Source organism: Loa loa, assembly GCF_000183805.2.
Source record: "Loa loa unplaced genomic scaffold supercont3.62, whole genome shotgun sequence".
In the NCBI taxonomy this organism is placed as follows: domain Eukaryota; kingdom Metazoa; phylum Nematoda; class Chromadorea; order Rhabditida; family Onchocercidae; genus Loa; species Loa loa.
Window position 1 is genome coordinate 131,991 of NW_018108242.1, and position 15,907 is coordinate 147,897.

At 37.3% G+C, this 15,907-nt stretch overlaps 1 protein-coding gene across 1 annotated transcript in view; it reads right to left on the reverse strand.

The window, feature by feature from the left end:
- Nucleotides 1–574: 574 nt before the first annotated feature.
- Nucleotides 575–15,907, reverse strand: part of LOAG_17329 (CBR-LRP-1 protein) — a gene marked incomplete at its 5' end in the record, with an annotated part of 33,261 nt that continues 17,928 nt past the window's right edge. Inside the window, 44 exons of the mRNA XM_020449987.1 lie at nucleotides 575–1,011; nucleotides 1,212–1,452; nucleotides 1,509–1,715; nucleotides 2,078–2,230; nucleotides 2,885–3,085; nucleotides 3,163–3,272; nucleotides 3,381–3,498; nucleotides 3,701–3,971; nucleotides 4,151–4,241; nucleotides 4,379–4,580; nucleotides 4,678–4,779; nucleotides 4,902–5,080; nucleotides 5,379–5,571; nucleotides 5,641–5,838; nucleotides 5,954–6,130; nucleotides 6,304–6,439; nucleotides 6,545–6,679; nucleotides 6,914–7,088; nucleotides 7,303–7,435; nucleotides 7,712–7,818; nucleotides 7,928–8,210; nucleotides 8,328–8,559; nucleotides 8,776–8,951; nucleotides 9,030–9,157; nucleotides 9,464–9,578; nucleotides 9,812–9,946; nucleotides 10,048–10,163; nucleotides 10,519–10,665; nucleotides 10,734–10,884; nucleotides 11,004–11,113; nucleotides 11,197–11,285; nucleotides 11,414–11,597; nucleotides 11,667–11,760; nucleotides 11,841–11,988; nucleotides 12,246–12,466; nucleotides 12,711–12,898; nucleotides 13,002–13,119; nucleotides 13,313–13,447; nucleotides 13,649–13,804; nucleotides 13,875–14,016; nucleotides 14,176–14,314; nucleotides 14,778–14,917; nucleotides 15,386–15,490; nucleotides 15,582–15,804. Of these exons, the coding sequence (XP_020306402.1) occupies nucleotides 899–1,011; nucleotides 1,212–1,452; nucleotides 1,509–1,715; nucleotides 2,078–2,230; nucleotides 2,885–3,085; nucleotides 3,163–3,272; nucleotides 3,381–3,498; nucleotides 3,701–3,971; nucleotides 4,151–4,241; nucleotides 4,379–4,580; nucleotides 4,678–4,779; nucleotides 4,902–5,080; nucleotides 5,379–5,571; nucleotides 5,641–5,838; nucleotides 5,954–6,130; nucleotides 6,304–6,439; nucleotides 6,545–6,679; nucleotides 6,914–7,088; nucleotides 7,303–7,435; nucleotides 7,712–7,818; nucleotides 7,928–8,210; nucleotides 8,328–8,559; nucleotides 8,776–8,951; nucleotides 9,030–9,157; nucleotides 9,464–9,578; nucleotides 9,812–9,946; nucleotides 10,048–10,163; nucleotides 10,519–10,665; nucleotides 10,734–10,884; nucleotides 11,004–11,113; nucleotides 11,197–11,285; nucleotides 11,414–11,597; nucleotides 11,667–11,760; nucleotides 11,841–11,988; nucleotides 12,246–12,466; nucleotides 12,711–12,898; nucleotides 13,002–13,119; nucleotides 13,313–13,447; nucleotides 13,649–13,804; nucleotides 13,875–14,016; nucleotides 14,176–14,314; nucleotides 14,778–14,917; nucleotides 15,386–15,490; nucleotides 15,582–15,804 (6,917 nt within the window). The 3' untranslated portion in view covers nucleotides 575–898. The remainder of the gene's footprint in view (nucleotides 1,012–1,211; nucleotides 1,453–1,508; nucleotides 1,716–2,077; nucleotides 2,231–2,884; nucleotides 3,086–3,162; nucleotides 3,273–3,380; nucleotides 3,499–3,700; nucleotides 3,972–4,150; nucleotides 4,242–4,378; nucleotides 4,581–4,677; nucleotides 4,780–4,901; nucleotides 5,081–5,378; nucleotides 5,572–5,640; nucleotides 5,839–5,953; nucleotides 6,131–6,303; nucleotides 6,440–6,544; nucleotides 6,680–6,913; nucleotides 7,089–7,302; nucleotides 7,436–7,711; nucleotides 7,819–7,927; nucleotides 8,211–8,327; nucleotides 8,560–8,775; nucleotides 8,952–9,029; nucleotides 9,158–9,463; nucleotides 9,579–9,811; nucleotides 9,947–10,047; nucleotides 10,164–10,518; nucleotides 10,666–10,733; nucleotides 10,885–11,003; nucleotides 11,114–11,196; nucleotides 11,286–11,413; nucleotides 11,598–11,666; nucleotides 11,761–11,840; nucleotides 11,989–12,245; nucleotides 12,467–12,710; nucleotides 12,899–13,001; nucleotides 13,120–13,312; nucleotides 13,448–13,648; nucleotides 13,805–13,874; nucleotides 14,017–14,175; nucleotides 14,315–14,777; nucleotides 14,918–15,385; nucleotides 15,491–15,581; nucleotides 15,805–15,907) is intronic.

Here is a 15,907-nt window from a genome sequence, read left to right on the forward strand (position 1 = left end):
GATTGAGAATTTAACTTCAGTAGTCTTGGTGGTCAAGTCCCTTATCATCAATTATCCTCCACCGCCCCACTACATTATTCGTTAGATGACACGCCTTATCCGCATACTATTTTTAGGATTTTAGGATTCCTTTCGGAATCAGCGAATTATAAGCCTGCTCTACGCAATTATTTACGTAATTTTACCAACATGACATAATAAATAACTGAAGGTGAGCACAATATGACAACAGAAACATTAAGGGGAAAGAACAGTAAATATTTACGTACAGCAAATAAGGCGATTCTATAGACAAACCGGATAGCTTCTAGGAATTCTTGTTATTCATTTCCCGGAAAATCCAAAAATTGTAAAACAAATGTATGATAATCAAACCAGTCACTGCAATATGAATATTAATCATTGTGCTAATGATACATCATCATTGTCTAAGCAATGATCAACACATCCATCAAAATATCTCCAGTTCTGATGGTTGAATTATTCGGAATAATGCAGAGCGCCCATGATGAAAGGATAAATTCATTTTATTCTGGAACAGCTTTTCTCTAAAACTCGTTTCCTTAACAATCGTCTCAAATAAGAGAGAACCGGAAGGCTTCGAATTGGGGATATTTTGTTTCATGGAAACAGTGTCATGCAAAACGACAGTCAAACTTTCACCGGTCAATTCTCAAAAAGCACCCGAGTAGGTGCATGTGTAGCAAAAGAAAAACACCAAAGATATCGGAAAAAAAGAACGGCTCAATCTCCGTAACGAAAGACATTACGAACAATGATAGTTACAACGCATAAATGAGAGAAATGGAACGAGAAGAGGAGATAATAGGAAGGAGAAAACGAGCAAATATTATACAGAGTGACATGAAATGTGAATATCACAGTAGGAGTGAACGAACTACACATCGGTGACCTCATCGTTACTGTTTGCAACCATCATTTTATCATTCCCTTCCTTCAACATTCTCCTGGGCGGTATTGGTGCATTTGGCCTAAGATCTGAATGAGGTGCTGAAACAACGGCAAAGTTGTAACGTGATAGCAACTTAACCTTACTGTTCTTATCAGCTTTATGTACTACAAATCCGAACTACACATGTGTACTTTTTCTGGAATGATAAGTTTAATTGAAATAAGAAAAAAGAAAAAAGATGAAACATTTTGATTATTGTGAAACAAAAGTTAACAAAATGAACATTTAAAAAAGTCACCAATAACAGAAGAAGAAAGTTCAGGTTTCATATCAACGGACGCAAAAGAGTGTGCCTGCGATGCAGCGTTGCCATGCAGCGTTGATGTTTCAGTAAGTGACGCTACTAAGGGAGAGGACCCCATCGACTGAGCGTCGGATGATTCTTCCATCTCGTACACTGGATTTGAGAATGTTGTCGATGAAGCTACAGTCCCGGCTTGCAGTTGTACCATACCATATTCCACTGGTGTTGTATCGCTCTACAACAAAAAATAAGTAAATGCGCCTCTGCTGAAAAAAAAAAATCTAAACTTACGGGTTTGGGATCCAGAACAGGATTGCTAAATGAGATGATATTTCCGTGAAATGAAACAGCTCCATCAGCGGCTTCATTTTTTTTGAATAGCAACAAACGCTTCCTATAAAGGTTCGTTCCCACCAGAACCATCAGTGCAACACAGGCTAGCAAAGAAATGAACAATAGTGCTGCCAACAGAGCATTCGAACCAAACCGACCAATTAACTGGAAATTGAACAAATCATATTTTTGTTGCAATCATTAATTAATTCAAGAAGATTTTCTTCGTGCTCGGCTGTTATACATTTCGTTAAATTAATCTCAAAACTGAGCGATCCTTAAGCCATCATTTCTAGAACATTACCGGTGTGTCATTGCTGCAGTGTATAGAGAAATAAAGTCTTTTAATCCAACAACATTTCCGTTTCACTAGTCATTATCAGAAAGCAAATTAAAATCAATACCGACATTGATAAAATCGTCGTTCATACTACACTGCACTACTACCATTTCTCATTTAAATAATGCAATTAGGTGATTAAAGTTACGGAATGACTTTCCTTCCTGAAAGGTAAAAGCAGACAAACCTGTCGGGATACAGTTGAACCTTTCTGACATTGTTCTCCTTCGAAGTCACCGCAATCACAATAACCATCCAACTGGCATATACCACCGTTCTGACATTCACACTGCTTTGGAATCGGCAGCTCATCCACTCTAGTACCGGCACATGAACCGTCCTAAAAACAACACTTATATATTATCAGTAGAATTTTAATGAACAAAGAGATGAACTTCTTCAGATGGTCAAAGCAGCTGTCCGAAATTAATATTTACACTTTCCAAAACTCCACAAAACAAGAAGTATCTATTGCTGCTAGCGTTTCGTGATAAAATACAAATTATTTCGAAATAATAAAAAAAAAGACATTTTTGATATTAGTCTGAAATGCAAGAGACATATTAGCATTAACTTCATCGAATCTCTTAATTTATTCATTAACGCATTCTAAGTCATTGATAGCTTAGCCATCTCCATTTAAAAAAAGAAAAAAAAGTCAGCAGTCACCTAAGAGGATGGTGTTCTTCGCATCTCGCTGCAGTAGCAAGGTGAAGACCAGGTGTTAATTGACTAACTAGATCGTTCTCGGAGCCCCAATAACATATGGTATCATTCACATAAAGATTTTCTTCTCTATACCAGGAATTTCAACTATTTTAAGCTACTAATGTTTGCACAAAGGATTAAAAATTATCCAAATTTGATTTCCAAGACTCTGTTTAACTTTTACTGTTGACATATGACCTTCTCTCGACAAATTCGCCTCAATTGCACCCTTATCGATGCATTTGAAAATATCTTTCGTTTCTTTATGATATATAGTTCAATTGACCTCAAGCTGTGGCGATTCATCAGGACATAAGCATGTATATGTATTTAGAGGCAGTTCAGCACACAAATGACTGCATGCAGCGCGCGAGCATGTTGACACAGCACGTGACGTGTCACGGGCAAAGCGCTGATGTATGCGAATACTGTGTGCATTTGGAATACTGGAAGCTAACACGCTGACGCGACCACGACCAAACTTATCCTGCAATTATACCGGTTTCTTCATGATCTATTTATTGTCATTTTTGATATTATGAGGGAATGGTCAGCACAAACAACCTGTACAAATAAATCTTGGCTTTCTTTGGAAGCCCAATAGAGATTGTTCTCGAATACATCTATTGCCCATGGCATCCGATTATTCACTATGACTGTTGTTCGTCTCGTACCTATAATTTAATCATGAATATACCCATCCAACAATAGAATAGGACATTGAAAGGACCAATATTCCTTATAATTAATCTTCTTCAATTGCACAGTATAAAATTATTAACCATCTGGTAAGACTGATTCCACTTTGCGATACTTCGGATCTGCCCAGTATATTCGATTGTCTTTACCTTCATCAACAGTCAATGAAGTCGGCGAATAAATCAGGTCTTTTATAATAACCTAGAAAAGTGCATTGATTAAAATGGTAGATCCAGTTAAAGCAACGAACATAATTTCACGGTTTCATTTGGGGATAAATACTTACAGCTAGCACAGATTTATTTATTTAAGCAACTGTTTCCTTATAGTATAGTTGCAAAAGCCAGAATTACATTCATTCACCTCCCTTTAAAGATAAACATTATTTCAATTAAAAACATACGTCACGATGTTTTCCATCCATATCAGCACATTCAATTTTTGCATCAAATCCGGCATCCGCAAAACATATTCTTCCGATCTGTGGTAATGTGATAACAGCAGTTGGGATATGAAGCCGTCCCTTAATCAAAGTTCGTAAATAACGACCATCCGACTTCGCCAAATAGATTGTACCTCCACCGCCTTTATTTCTTGCTTGTTCCGCTTGTCTTTTCTTCCTTGCTATGAATCCCGCAGCTTCCTCATCTGATATTGCTGCGAAATATATATTCCTGCAATATTTGATTATTATATAATCCCAACCTCAAAAATTTCAAAATTTTTTGATTCTTAGCACATGCAGTAATTAATCTACAGGCAGCAATACTATTTGTTTTGAAGGAAACATTTTCATAAAATGGAACGATTAAAATGCAGTAGCTATAAATGTCAAATGAAAAGGAGAAATTACCCTGTAAGATAATCAATGGAAAGAGCGGAGGGTGAAGACTTCAAATCCTTGAAATTAATATTAAGCTCTTGGCCAGCATGCGACTGATTGCCTGAAATATAAGCTATTAAGAACCAATAACATTTAGAAATAAAAAAATGAAATTTATTTTGTCACCACTGAAAATATTATCCCTGAATGAAACACTATTTGCTGCAATATGAGATGTAACCAGTTTAACGGATGTACCTTTGGGCAGTGCGGATCGGTAAACTTTGCGCTGCTGACTATCAATCCAGAACATTAGTCCTCTGCGTGGATCGAAGTCCAGTGCAATGATATCATTCTGACCAAGCACACCCGCCGCATGACGAATCGTTTCACCTGCATGTGCAAGATTCAATTGCACTACTTCACCATCTGCGGCTACCATTATTAGCGGTGGATCGCCCTACAAATTTTAAAAGTATGTCAAACCGCAAACACTTACCATTCAATCAATAATAATCGATTGGTTTCTTCCTAAGAGAAAATATAATGAAATAAACCTTGGCACGGCAATCCTTGCCAGTCATTGCTCCTACAACTACATTGTTTTCGAAGTCCTCGAGACATCGACAAAGATATGATCCTTTGGTATTCAGACAGCTCTAAAAATAAATTTTTTTCAGAAGAACAAATCCAGCCAATCTATTCTGTCTTACGTTTTCAGATATCTAAGATGAATATCATTCAGTGCAATTATTTTAATAAATTCAAGAATAACCATTACCTGAGTACAGGTATTATTCCCCGTACATTCATCAATATCAATGCAGTCATAGGGATCATCCGGATTCGGTTGAAATCCATCTCGACAATGACAGTAGTAACCATTCGTAACATCTGTACACAAATGCTTACAATTCCCATTTTCATTATTTGTTTCACACGTAATTCCTCTTCTTTTCGCTGTAATAATCTCCCATTAAAAATAAATACCTCGTGATTAGCAGCCAGAATCTAAAAATTTTAGCTATGCTGTGTACGGTATTTTTCTATGCACATAAATATACGGACGATTATACTCAAGTGCAACATTTCATCTAAAGTGAAAAGTTAGAAAACTTGAAGAAATGAAACAAAGCTAGCTCTCGACCTACGATAGCGCCGTTTATTTTAATTAAGCCTCCTTTGATCATAATCACATACACATATGCAGAGTGCTGTTATATGTTATCTTGCTTTGAAATGTATCAATTTTGCATACCACATCCAATTTCATCACTAGCATCGCCACAGTCGTCGTTGTGGTCACAAGCCAATGATGCATTGATGCATTTACCATTAGTGCACTTGAACTGATTGGTGGTGCAATCGCCATACTCGGAGAATGAGCTGCACATGGACAGATGCTCATCTGAATGATCAAATGGTCCACAATCATCGATACCGTTACATAACTGCAATGGAAGAAGGAAAAAAGTATATCACTACCAAAAAAATGGTACAAAGGAAGGAATAGTTGTAACCTGCAAAATATTCAGACAAAGTCTGGAATGAGCACAACGGAAACGAAGAGGTGGATCACACACTGCATTCTTGCAGTGCTCATTTGTTTCATCAGAATTATCACCACAGTCGTTATCGCCATCACAAATGAATTTACGCGGGATACATACTGAATTGCCGCATTCGAATTCAAACGGACTACATTCACGGCGGTTTGGCTAAAACAGATGAATGACAAATGATCAAAGGATTGACGATTTTTTTTTTTTTTGTTCTTTATTTAAAATGTAAATACCACGAAAGTGTCGCTTACATACAAAATTCTTAACTCACATGATTTTCGCAGTGGGATTCATCAGAAGCATTTGGACAATCGCGTCGACGATCACACCAACGATGTTCGGGTATACAAGTACCATCGTCGCACTTCATGAATCCTGCATTACATTCACGCATTTTGCACTGCGATTCATCTATACCATCAGCGCACTGTACGGTACCATCGCAAACCTGTAATTTAATGATTTCTAATTCTGCTCCGGAAATGCACAGTTAAAATTTTCGTTGATAGTTTTGAAAAAACAACCAAAACCCGCCCCTCGTTTATCCTATCCTCCCTCATAATTCATTCCTCGGTGATGAGTTGGAAAGCACGATACAATTATGGGAATTTACCATCCCACCTTATTTCCAGGAATACAACGACCATCACTACATCGAAATTCAGATTCTGAACAGGGTCTTGATGTGCCCCCACATGAAACGTCTGTTTCGTCGGAATCATCGCCACAGTCATTTTCGCTATCACACATCCATCTTCTGAAAAAAGAGATTGTACATCATGAAAAAATATGAAGGACCGGTTTATTTGATTTATTGACTGTTGTTATTTACTCCACACAAAAGAATTAACATGATGCTAACTTTGGGATACATTTTCCAGATGTAGCGCATCGGAATTCACCAATATCATCACAAGCCGGACAACGATCTATTATTTCATCTGAGTTATCACGGCAGTCATCCTGTCCATTACAGAACGCCCAATTCGGTATGCATCTGCAAAGAACGGTATAACATTCAAACTCTTAATAAACGTAATGTTGATATCCTGTCAGGCATCCTGCTATTTATATGGAATCCTAAATCCCAACAGAATCTCAAAACTAATGAAGACCAGTTGAACACTTTTAAGAACTAACTAAATTTTAACGCTAGCAATTTCAAATACGAAAAAAAGCATGCATTCATATTTAAATCTTTTTTGTGTTAATTGTGTTAATACAGAAGAACCTATAAGAAGTGGAACATCGAGTCCACCCTTTGCGACATTCAATACTGGTGCATTCTGGAGGCTCATCTGAACCATCACCGCAATCATCGTCGTTGTCACACTTCCACATCTTCGGTATACATTTGTGATTAGAGCAACGAAATTCTTCCGCAGTGCAGTTCCGCTCTTTATTTTCTTGAAAGAAGACATCAAAATTAAGAGATGTATCAATAAGCATTGCACATAAGATACGCCTTATCCTTGCATATACTAAAGTTAACAGGAAATCTTCAACAGTAAGCATGCCGCGGTTGCATTAGATTCCATGAAATTAACCAATACAACCGGTAACCCCATGGGTTTCTATAGCTTTTATATTGATAACACGGAATGAGTGAAATGAACGAACTGCATATGACATCTGTTTCATCAGATCGATCGCCACAGTCATCGTCTCCATCACAAATGAACCTTTTCGGAATGCACTTACCGGTCGCCGCACATTTGAACATCCACGGATCACACGGTTTATCACATTCTACCTGAAAGCTTATGAGACACTAGAAGTTTTAAGTTAGAAAGTAACTTAGTAGAAGATAGTTCCTGTGTTTGGAAAAGCAATTTAAAAGTTAAAATTATTTGTCTAATCGATTCTGTCACATTTTATATGATTAGAAAAACATTTTTTATGTCTAGTTTTCAGGACAAGAATCTATTATAAACAGAAGGAAAGAGAAAAGAGAGAAAGCAATTGCCACCTCGTGACTTCCATGTTCTTTAAGAGGATAGAATAATGAGAGTCAAAAATGACCACCTACCTCATCGGAACCATCACCGCAGTCATCGTTGCCATCACAAAGTTGGAACGGTCGTGTGCAGTTGTGATTGTTGCATTGAAATTCGCCAACGACACAAATTCTGGGTCCTTAAAGACCGATGAATGACAAGAAAAAACCGGTCTTGAAGCAAAATCTTTTGCAAAAACGTAAGAGAATGAAGATAACTTCAATGACAGAAACGACAGAAAGAAGCACCGCAAATATCTTTCCCAGGTTCGTCGCTGCCATCACGGCAATCTGGCTCTCCGTCACAGTACCAAAGTTTTGGAATACACTTCGCGTCATCCCCACCACACGCAAACTGTCGATCAGTGCACTGAGGTTCACACGTTTTATTATCAGTAAGAAGAACGAACTGATCAGGGCAAGAACATGTAAAACCAGGATCGTAAGCAGATAACAAACATAAGTGAGAACACCCGCCGTTGTCATCGCCGCATGGATTCTTATATTTTGGTTGTCGGAATGGGTGAATAACCTGAAATATGGCAAAATAAAGTTAGATCCAGACCTGAAGAATGTTCGCTGATTATTAAAACGCGAATTATCGTAGTTTGCATAATCTGAAGAAAATTAAAAGAGTAAACGAAATGACCCTGATATCACTTGGTAATTGTGTCGTCACTTTGAGTACCGTTTCGTTCATGCCAGTCCACTTATCCGCTCTAATAATTTCGCGTAAGTTCCAATCTGACCAGAACAAATAATCATCGAATACAGTCATCGATGAAATGTGAGACGTGCGTTTTGCTGGGATATGATGTCTGGTCCCGCCATTCAAATCCATGAAGCCAATTTCATTTAAGTGCGCATCCGCCCAAAAGAGTCTGTAAGAAATCGCTGCGAAAAATAATGATCGACATGTGAAAAAAATGAATAAGAACAGTTGGCTTTAAAATGGCTATAACTCTGCCAATCCAACAGCATCATGTCATTCATCCCACCTTAGTTGTAAGGTGCATAATGATGTCGTTGCCACTGTTTTATTACAAGTTTGATTTTTCCTGAATTTTTACATACATATGGATAATACGGTCACTTACTTATCAGCAAAGAAATCAATAGCAAGGGCATTTGGCCAGCCAAGATCATTTTCAGCAAGTTTTTCAACTGGATCAGATAGCTGTGGAGAGCCATCCAGTGATACTCGACCAATGTATGCTTGCAGACTCCATTCCGTAAAATATAGATAGCCTTTTTCAGGATGTATTACTATTGCCTGCAAATGAACCAAGTATATTAGCTGTATGGATAAGCAGCAACCTTAAACAGACAAAAAAAAAACAACCAAACAAACCTTCGGTTGAGCTATACGATCACGAATAAGTGTTCTACAATAACGGCCATCCAATTCACAAACGCGCAGCGAACGTTCCTGTCGGTTCAACATGTACAGTTTGCGCCCAATCCAGTCAATTGCAATGCCTACAGCGGAAAATTAAGTCTGTATTTCTTGTACCAACAAAAGCAATATTGCAGGAAAAAACGAAAAAAAACTACATTTGGAGAATACAATAGATATGAAGAAATCCAACAGGACAAATATTTAATTAACTATGCCACACTTACATTACTACGTAATGTACTCTCTTTGTCGTTTTATTTTAATGTAAAACCAAATGAACATTTCACTCTTCCTAATCCTGTTTACCCGTATATGTATGTATGTTAACTTGCATACGCATCCTTTCAAGAGTTCCGAAATGATAACAAAATATAAGCAAGGCTGACCTTCAGTACCAAAAACATTATGCCTCAGAACGACCTCATAAGAGTCAATCGGTTGATCCAGCTCTTCCATACCAACTCTATAGAGTCTAAGTTTACCGGAATCCACAAGATACACCTAAAATGTAATAGAAATATTACTTTGGAAATGAATGAACAAAAATATAATCTTGAATCATCCTGAAAGATATAAACGATTAACAAGATGGTTATAAGAGTCAATCAAAAACACTAAATCCAGAAATGAATCACTTGGATAATTTAATCCACATGTTCCAATGGATTTCATAAAATACAGGATTAGTGATTTAAATAGTTGAAGGAAAGAAAGAACAGTTCCAGAACTCTCACTTTTTCTTCTTTCATGTCGATATCCATCGATATAACATTTTCGAATCCCCGAGCTACTAACTCGTAATTTTCTCCATCTAACGTGAGCTTCCGTACATAGTGCTTATTTGCAAATAGTAACCATGGTTCGGGATCCTGACAGAAATTTTATCTCAAACTGATGATCATTCTATTGTTTCTCCCTTTTTTTCATGAATATTTTTTGGGCTAGAACAGAAAAATTTTTAAAAACGCACCGTACTAACTCGTTTGCATGTGCGATCATCACTTAATATAGCATATCCATCAACGCACCAACATTTATAACTACCAACTTTGTTTTCGCATTTTTGACTGCACCGCCCAAGCCCAGCTGAACATATCAACGTCAGATAAGAGAAATAGACGAGCAAAAAGAGCATTCGGTTATACAGAAAGTTATTTAAAAAATGAGAAGGCAAGATGTGGAAATTCCTAAACCTGATACTAATTAGTTGTATGATATGTTTAGCATGGAGTCACATAACAAACAAAGATCAGCTGTCAAATAAACGAAAAACAAAGTTTTTTCGAGTTATTTGTACTTACCTTTGCAGAACGTTCTATTCATCGTTATTGACACAGCCACAATAAAGAAATGAAGGAACGTTTGGCCTCTTTCAAAATGTATCAATGATCGTCAAATACTAGTTAAATTTTGGGAGAATAATGGATTAATAAATACTTACTTTCACATTCATCGATGTCATGGCATGATTTTTTGTCATCCATGTCGAGGGCAAACCCGTCGAAACAATCACAACGATAATCGATCGGCAAATCAACGCATTTTTGTTCGCACAATGGTTTTTCCGCAACGATACATTCGTTAATAACTACAAAACACACATTAATTGATCAATTTTTATCTAACATTAGTTTTAGTTTTTATCAAATGACTTACAACATTTTGACGATTCATCGGATCTATCCAGACAATCGTAAACTCGATCGCATACTTTCGCTGTCACTATACATTCCCCATTCCTGCAGCGGAACTGTCCAGCAGGACAACCACTCGCCATCAAGTCTGAACCACTCTTATTAGCGCACTCCTGAAAATGCTTTTCATTTAACAATGAACTGTCTAACGGATTAGCATTGAGCCATCATTGAATAGAGTACAAGTAAGTTTATGCATTCATAACGAATATCTGTTTCATTGCCTCATTACCTTCTCATCACTACCATCATCGCAATCATCATTTCCATCACATTTCCATGAGTTGGGGATGCATTTGTTATTTGCACATTGCCAGAACTCAGGTTGACATTGTGAGTAAGCTATAATGAAACAATTTAAAGCATTAATCAAAATGTGGAAAAGAAAATATGACACATGAAAAAGGAATTGTAATAATACTTACTACAGTTGGCGTGCTCGTCGGAGCCATCCAGACAATCGTTGTCGCCATCACATTCCCATGATGCACGGACACAGTGCTTGTTGGCACATCTGATATAAATACATACATACCTTCTTGTTCTAAACATCTGTCAAAACACTAAACCTTCTTGTTCTAAACATCTGTCAAAACACTAAATTGAAAAAAGTCGGAATATCTGTCTTTAATCGAAACAAACCTGAATTCTCCTTTGTTACAATCTTTTTTCTCCACTCCGCATAATTCCTTGCTTTCATCCTCGCCATTTGCGCAGGTAACGTCACCATCACAGAGCCATGCTTTCGGTATACACTCGTATTTCGGTTGAGTAAGATGAACGTTTGATTTGCAATGAAATTCCTGATCAGTACAAGTACGATTCCCTGAATGGAATAACTATCATTTAGCAACAAATTTCCTTATCACTACTACTTTTACCACGATTGACTCACCACAGTTATGAATGATACTTTCATCACTCGCATCGCCACAGTCATCTTCGCCATCACAAATGAATGCTCGACTGATACATTTCCCGTTACCGCACTGAAAAATAAACTGAGAATGGTATAAATTCATCACAACCTACTGAACTACTGAAATCTTCCTGAACGGATGATTCATACCTGGAACAAATACTCTCCCAGGCAAATGCGCCTTCCGGCAGAATCTGTACAATTCGTGTGATTTTCATCCCAAGCGCTCTCACCGCAATCGTTGTCACCGTCACACTGCCATGTCTCCGGTATACACCGACCGCTCGGACAACGAACACTACAATTTGCATTATACTAAACTTTTTTCCTACTAATTAGAAACATCGTAGAACTTTTTTGAAGACTAGAAAGTGTCAACATATCAATCTGTTATTTATACATTTTGATATCAGAAGTTAGGAAAAAAGACTACTGTATGGTTTGTTTAAGCTCAATGTTATTAAAAAGTGCTGAGAGAAATGTACAGTGTAAATCAAATGAAAAAGGAAAGTATTATAGCCACAACAAAATATTCTTATCAATAGGAGAACGCACTAATGCATAGCACATGGCTGATTCATGCAGAAAAGTTTATTTTCATCTGCTTTATCGCCACAATCATCGTAACCATCACAAAGATCCGCTGGCTGAATACAAATGTTCGTATTTGGACAACGTATTCGTACTCCACGACAATCAATAGGCAAATCTGGACATGTTTCCTTGTTTTCATCAGACACTTTTTCGTCATGACAATCATTGTGGCCATCACACACCTAAATATTAATAAAGGAATATTCACATAGATGAGAATTTGGTTTTCTTTTAACGAATATTTCAAATATAAAGCAGCAGCGAGTACAAGACAATTTGATTCAATTTTCCAGGGCAGCTTTTGTCCCAAGTAAGCTGCACATGCGATGCTGTCATACAATTGTGTATTCTAACTGTCCAGAAAGAACACCGTCGTTCATGCAAACAAGAAGACCTGAGAATATCTCAAAAATATTGCATGCATACCTTGGTACTGTTGATGCAGTGCCCATTAGAGCATTCGAAATGTCCAGAAGGACAAGCAGATGAGGTGGCGGTGCAATCTAGTTCATCTGAATTATCACCACAGTCATCTACATTATTGCATTGACGATCAGCATCGATACAACGCCGATTGGAGCACAGGAAATACTGTTCCGGACACACCCGAGTGTCTAAACGTACTTTTTCAAGTGAAGGTTTGTCAATAGAAAGAATGAGAAAAGAACTGTAAGTAGAGAGCAAACATATGAAATTCAAACAGATCATGTAACTTACTGCAATAAGCTGAATGCTCATCCGAACCATCTGTGCAATCTTGCTTGCCGTTACATGTCGCGCTAAGTGCAATACAAGAACCATCACCACATTGGAAGTTGTATGGTGCTTGACACGTCTTAAAAATACGATATTATATGGAAGCAAATGATATTACTATAATAAGGATAGTATCTATACAAGAATGATGTACGTTTTCTGCTGGACCTAAACACGACTTTCTTCATTTGAAGAGTAAACTTGATACCATAATAAATCTATGGTTGCGATGAAACAAGAAAATTTCCTAGAATCCGTCAGCCACAACTAACTTGAACAGCTTCTCGCGGTACACACTGAGTAGCGATGTCCTTCCCAGGTTCAGTAACAAGTTCAAAAGAATCATTGCAAGCGCATTGCACCTTTGAAGCCGTCACTGCGCTATCCGATGCAATTATATGGCAAAGCTGAAACAAATATCTCCGTCTTCTTTATATCATCAAATTTTGTTTGCCACCTTAAGCAAGACGCGGTAGTGGTGCGATCACACATGAAACGTTGAGAAGGATTTTTCAAAATAGGTATCATAGTTTCGTTTAATTAATTCGCTATCAGTATCGGTTGCAACAAATCCGGCGTACAGTAAACGTATACAAACTGCGTTTTACCTGCTCACAGCCGCCATTGTTCTTTTTGCATAGACCCGATATGGACGTACTGCAAAACTGATTACGAGTTCGCGTATCCGCTTCGGAAGCAACTACTCGTAATGTAGATGGGATCCGTCGATCTGATACTACGTTCTCATAATCGATACCAGAGTTCTTTAAAAGATAACCATCATTCATAACTAGTAGAAGAAAAATTTGTGAGTGAGGGACAAGCAAATACTACCTTATTCATGCGAAATATTCCATTGGCAAGCGGATCGCTCATATACAACCATTGACCCCATATATCGAGACTTTTAGCGCGATATCCAACACCAACTGTACGTCGGCTTTTGCCGTCGTAATCCGATGATTCAATGTTAAGCCTGTAACATGTTATCATCACTTTTTATTTGTTCTTCCACCTTTCTGTTTAGAAACTCTATCCAACTTATCCAATCAATAAACCCTACAAATTTTGAAATTAATGCCAATTTTTAATATCGACTGAACAAGCTTTTCTAGTTTAGCGTATTAATTATTACTTGTTGATATCAGCCCAATACAGTCGCTGTTCTCGGAGGTCAATGGCCAACGCTGCAGGTAAACTTACACCCTCCTTTAAGACTATATGTCGATCGCCACCTGCCATGTTAGCACGTTCGATTCGTGGCTCATACATACCTGTATCAACATATACGTATTTCCAAAAAAAAATTCAAAGCATTCTAAGCATTACATAAGAACTAACAACAATGAAGCAATTTGCAGATTGTGAAACTGTTTCATTTTGTTACATTAATGACATCAGTTGTAGTAATTACAGAGTTTGGGTTTGAAAGCCAACAGAAGAAAATAATGAATCCAACTAACAGGAGAAGAAGGTCGAGGAGGATCATTCGATATTATCATCAAAGAAGGAATAAAAAATTTCAATGGAATTTCAGAAAATTCATGAAGATTAAAGATTAAAGAAACCGAATTGAGTGGAAAGGAGGATTTGGAGAAAGATTAAAGAAGATTAAAGATTAAAGAAACCGAATTGAGTGGAAAGGAGGATTTGGAGAAAGTAAAATGCTGAACTAATTCGATCACCCATTCATTCATATGGTTTGTCAAAATCAGACCGGTTATCAAGACAACTTACCGCCAGTTATTTTATAACCACTATCGGACCAGAAGACGAAACCGGCACATGGATCGAGAGCCAAGGCATAGGTCCAATCACCGTTTGCAATTGTAGCTGCATGTTCGCCTTGTATATCCATAACGTATACTTTACCACCCCTGCATTACTAAAGTTTCAACCGAGAAAAGAAAGGCATTCGATAATGGGCAAACTCTTTTTATGAATCTATCCTTTAGGCAATTCCATCACTCTCAAAGTGTTTTCCTCAACTCATGAGTATTTATGCACTAAGGAAATTTCTATAACTACTGCTGTTAAATCTTCTTTTCACATCGTTATATTCGATTTACAAATCTCATTTACCAAAACTTCTAGACAGTTTACCTTTAATTTCTGTGAGTTTGCTAGGAAGAACTCATAACACTGGTCATCAAATCACTCTACCCACTCTCAGTCATAGGCTATTAATAGTTTAAATCGTCTGTCTAACTTCGGAATCTATTTCGCAACGCTTCAACCACTTAGTATGTTTATGCACAATTACGTAAACTACTGGCTGGAATTCGTCGAAGTATTATAGAAATCATTAGTTATTCATAAGTCTATTCAGGCGAAATATTTCGCACCTGCCAGTTGTGAAATATATTTTGTGCGTCAACCAGTCAAGTTTCATATCCGAAATATGTCGTACTGATTCAACAAGTTTGCTTTTTGTAGGACCAAAAATGAGTCTAAAATAAGTAAAGAATTAATGGAATTCAGTACAGCGTAAACATTCATAATAACGTAAATATCACTTCAAGTGATGTAGCAGCAACCAACCTCCGTTTAGCTGGCTGATTCATTGAAAACCAGGAGATATTTGCGCCATTTGAAGACTCAGTAACCATGTAGATGCGCCGTAAATTCACATCAACATCAAATGTTTGCAGATTTTCAATTTGTGGCAAAGCTTCTTTTAACGGATTTGCTGCTTTCACGTCTGGCTCGATCGGAGTATCCACTATGTAGTTACCATCCGCAAACATTAAGAACGTCTCCGGTTCTGAAGGATCCATGTATTAGAAAAAATCTGTTCATGTTTAGAAAATGTCAGAACCAGGATCATCGATATCTTTTTCAACTAAGGAGTTACTATAAAAAAACTG